This window comes from Leiobunum rupestre, chromosome 10 (genome assembly GCF_980474605.1).
Source record: "Leiobunum rupestre chromosome 10, qqLeiRupe1.1.hap1, whole genome shotgun sequence".
NCBI lineage: Eukaryota > Metazoa > Arthropoda > Arachnida > Opiliones > Sclerosomatidae > Leiobunum > Leiobunum rupestre.
This window is the reverse complement of record NC_143393.1, coordinates 16,074,456-16,078,950: the sequence shown is the minus strand read 5'-3', so window position 1 is coordinate 16,078,950 and position 4,495 is coordinate 16,074,456. Positions and strand designations below refer to the sequence as shown.

At 36.8% G+C, this 4,495-nt stretch overlaps 1 protein-coding gene across 2 annotated transcripts; it reads left to right on the top strand.

Annotated features, from left to right (window-relative positions):
* Positions 1-262: 262 nt before the first annotated feature.
* LOC149924849 (glutathione S-transferase-like) lies at positions 263-4,188 on the top strand. 2 transcript variants are annotated; one of them, XM_090161516.1, is made up of 4 exons: positions 263-360; positions 423-665; positions 3,040-3,202; positions 3,811-4,188. In XM_090161516.1, the coding sequence occupies exons 2-4, from the start codon at positions 439-441 to the stop codon at positions 4,102-4,104; spliced, it is 684 nt and encodes a 227-aa protein (XP_090017642.1). In that variant the 5' UTR covers positions 263-360; positions 423-438; the 3' UTR covers positions 4,105-4,188. The 2 variants fall into 2 exon arrangements, with proteins under 2 accessions (XP_090017642.1, XP_090017641.1); XM_090161515.1 differs by lacking the exon at positions 263-360 and having other exon boundaries at positions 369-665.
* The last annotated feature ends 307 nt before the right edge of the window (positions 4,189-4,495 follow it).

Below are 4,495 nucleotides of genomic sequence, written 5' to 3'. Positions count from 1 at the left end.
TACGACGATATGGAAATGTAGATACTAGAAGGCGCCAGTCAATTTCGTCAGTTTGAGAAGTAAAACTTCATGGAGCCAGAAGTTAATATTTTCATAGATCTTAGTTACTTCTACGCGTTCTTGGTAAAACTACGAAGGTTATCGCGTATTTGAGGCCAACATGTTTTCGATCCTCATAATGAAACTCGTTCGCTGAGCTCACTATTCCAATTATACACTTCTAGTAATACCCTCCTAGTTGCTTTAGTAGAAGGTTCAATGTTTGAACCGTTGCATAGTGAACGCGTCCACTTGCTATAGCCACGCTTGAACTTCATTCGCGGGGAAGTCATTTTTTCTCGTTGATTAGATAAACGTTTGGTACTTTATTTCAACGTTGGGGCCCGTTGTGGATAGTTATTCTTCCTCTCGTAATTTTGCAGTTACAGCTCCGACAAAATGGCCCCCGTCCTTGGATATTGGGATATCCGCGGTCTTGTGGAACCGATACGAATGATTCTTCACCATCTCGGAATCGACTTCGAAGACAAACGTTACGCTATACCAGACGATTTCACCAAGAGTGAATGGTTGGCCGAAAAGAACACCTTGGGTCTGGAGTTCCCTGACCTGCCTTATTTCATCGACGGTGATGTCAAGATTTCACAGAGTCTTATTATTGTCAGGTATTGTATTTTTCCGCCATTCAATTTACTTATATTTTTCTAAATATTGATTTGCTAGGTACTGTAATGTCAAATTTAAGGCATATTAAATTTATATGGGAAAATGGAATTTAATAAGACTTAACTAGTATTATATTTTCAGCGTAAATTTTAAACACGTGTCTTCCCAACTTTAACCACTTTAATTAGTACCCTGTTAGCTTAACTTTGACGCTGGTCGTTAAAGATTTTAAGCGTATGGGTTCGTGTCATTGTTAGTGGTTTAAGAAGCCGCTTTCGATAAAGATTTCTTAGAACTGCCCAAAAATTTACAAACTAAACACTAAAAACATAATTTCAATGAGCTATAAAAGCAGACGAATATTTTAACAAAATTATGAGACATAAAAAGGCTGTAAATAAGTAACTTAGTTCGGCAAAATTGGCGGCGTTTGTCGATATGTACCCGAAAGACCCGTCGACCGCGACATCTCCCATGAGCTAATCAGATATTTTAAAATTTTCATACTTTTTTGCGATAAGTTCACGATAAATAGCACTACCCAAATCCGATTTTAGAAGTGTAAATCTGAGTTTCAGATCTGCCCACTATTTTAGGTCCTGCCATTTCTTCCGGTAAGTCACTAGCTTCACTTTCACCAGCACCCACAGTGACGTAATTCAAAAAGAGTTGTCAAAAAGATAGTTGTAGTGTTGTTAATTTTCCGGAAAAATCAAATGCGGAGAAATTTCCAGAAAATTTTCCGAATAAATCGTAAAAATAAAAAATTACTTTTTAAGGGTTTTTAACGTTTTTAACTTTTTATCGTTATAAAATGTCTAATATTAGTAAACATACTACAAAACATTAATAGTGTTACATTGTAAATCGGTTGAAACTAGTCTAGAGGTTTAGTTTTACTTTTAGATTCAAAAATATTAGGCGAAAATTCCGCTTTATTTAATTTTGCAAACAATATATTAATTAGACTAATCATGGAATCAACTTCTTTTTATTTGTTTCGGAAAAATACGGAAACTTTTCCGGAGAAAAAGCCTAGGTCACTTTCCGGAAAATTTTCCGACTTACAACACTAGATAGTTGCCACTTGCGCAGTTTTGGAAATATTTTACGTACGTGATAATTTATATTTATCATTATTAATTATTACTGTTAGTTGTTAATGTATGTTTGTCATTCTCGTTTGTGATGTGACGGATTGGATCTTAACTATTTCGTTTGTGTGAAACAAGTATTTTAACCTGGGTTTTTAAGCCATTAACCATACTGGGCTGTTAGGAGTTAGTTTAGTTAGGGTTTATAACGTTTTCGAAGTTTGGGGGTAAAACCCGATCAAACTAACTTTTTGCCTCCCCTCGCTAGAAAGGCTTGTGGAAGCTACTCGGTATAGTCTAAGCGCACCCTACCAAACAAGAGGGGTTATAATCCCTTTAAAGGCCTAGGTTTTCTTCTGCCTGTCCCCTTTAAATTAGGCCAACATGTTCAGCGGTTGGCCTACCACCAGGGAATTTGTGCTCCACTAAGTTAATTTAAAGGGGGACAGGCAGAAAAAAAGAAAGTATGGTTTTTTTTTACTTTATTTATTGCTGGGCAGACTATAGTCAAGTCGAAGGCTTGTAGGGAGATCAGTTCGAAACTGCTATCCTTAAAATTATCGAGATTGTAAATTTGGTAAAAACCAGGTTATTAATTTCCCCACGATTAACATCTGCAGAAGTTATCCCCAGTGATATTGGTTTTATACTATTTAAGTTAATTCATTAAATTTGGCACCTCTTTAAATTAATGTTCTTTCCTCTCGCAACCTAAATCATGCCCTTTGGGCTCCATTAAGTTGGCCCGCGACCTTATTAAATTAAAAATTTGGATAGCCTATCATGTTGCACCCATAATGCACCAAAATGCACCGTCACTCCCGAATTTTGCACCGCAGCCGTTTAGTGGTAATTAAAAAATTTAATTTCGTGGGCCAAGTTAATGCAGCCCGCGATACATTGATATTCTGACCAAAAAAAAAGAGCTTATCATGTTGCACCAAGAGTGCACTCAAATGCACCGAAAATAGTTTAATTTGGCACCAAACGGTTTTTGAGTTATTCAAATTTGAAATTTCGCGGGCCAACTTAATGCAGCCCGCGACTTCTCGCTTCTTTAAAATTTTAATAGCCTATCGTGTTGCACCTATTATGCACCCTAATGCACCATCAAAATTTTAATTTTGCCCCTTACCGTTCTCGAGTAATTCAAAATATGTTCATTTCGTAGTTTAAGCTGACTTTATTTTAGTGGCTTGGTTTTGTTGGCAGGGATAGGTTATGTTGCGTTTAACCGAATCTTACGCTACAGCACATTTCTTTTAATTCCATTCATCAGGTACTTGGCTCGTAAGTATGGCTTAGAACCGACCTCGGAACAGGGTAAGATAAAAGCTGGAACCATAGAACAGATGGCTAGGGACATGTACCAGGAGATTTTTCGCCACGCTTTCTACCCGCGAGAGGAGTATAAAGTATTTCAAGATATAATGAAAAAGAGGGTAATTAAAAATTATTAGATTAATTTAATTTAATTAGATTAATTAACTTTAATTAAATTTAGAATACATTTTTTACGTAGGAAGTATTAATATAGGCCATAAAAATGTATCTAGGTATGCTCGAAAGAGTTTCTAATGGGTGCTATTTTTCCACCAATATCGCAAATAAGTACACCCATAAGTGTATAATATTGTTACATAAGTGTGACAGTTCACGAGACACTACGTCGTCGTTTTGCGTCCGCCTGCTAACACTTCACACGTAGCCTTTGACAGCGCCTCGCCAGGTTGAGATTTTATACTTGTTATGACGTCACTCCATTACTAGCTATCAGTAAAATATTCTCCAAAGTGACAAACTTATTATAGACTTATGGTACACCGCATCACGGCTCGAAAATTAACGCGTGTATTACTCGGCCTTACCATGTAAAAATGTAAACGTTACATATTATATTTTTCAGATGTAATAGTTTTAGCAAGTTTTTAATCGGTAGGATTAACAAGGTAAATGACGCGTCCATGGTTGATTGAGAAAACGTTGGATAATTCATTTTTCGTAGTGACATAATATACTTCTGGTATATACATATATTATATAATTATAGACATTGGACATGGTGAAGACGTTATCCGATAACCTGGGCGACAAGCAATGGTTCGTGGAAGACCAACTGTCGTACGCTGACTTCTTGATCGTAGAATCCCTCGATCAGATATCCTACTTACACCCCTGCATCCTGAAAGACCATCCGAACATCGCCGCCTTGATCAATCGCCTGTATGCCTTACCCAACGTCCAGAAATACATGCAAGGAGGCAAGCACCACACTTGGCCAATTTTCAGCTACTTGGCTCGCCACTGGGCAGGCAGCGGTGAAGCCCCGAAACGGGATTTATAAGAATGATGGTCTTTATTAGATAAATACATTGCGATTTTTGAGCATTTTGTATCTTTTGGTCGAATAAAACTACTGGTTTGCCCACTTGGTTCTGTTACTGCAGCGCCGCTCTTAGCGCCACGGTGTCTGATATTGAAAAACAGTCCACCAGAATATTAATCACTTGTGCAAATTGCTTTAAACTTATTATTTTTAGCTCGTAGAAGCGTTGTTTCTGATGGGAATGTAATTAATAATAAAATGGCAAAATATAAATTGATATAAATTCCAAATGATTTTGGGAACATGCTAAAGTTATAGTATCATTTTTCATAAGCGTTTTACAACAATTATTGTAGTTAAAAGTCTTTTTTAATCAGGCTTAATTTAAACGGTAACATTACGCTGTATT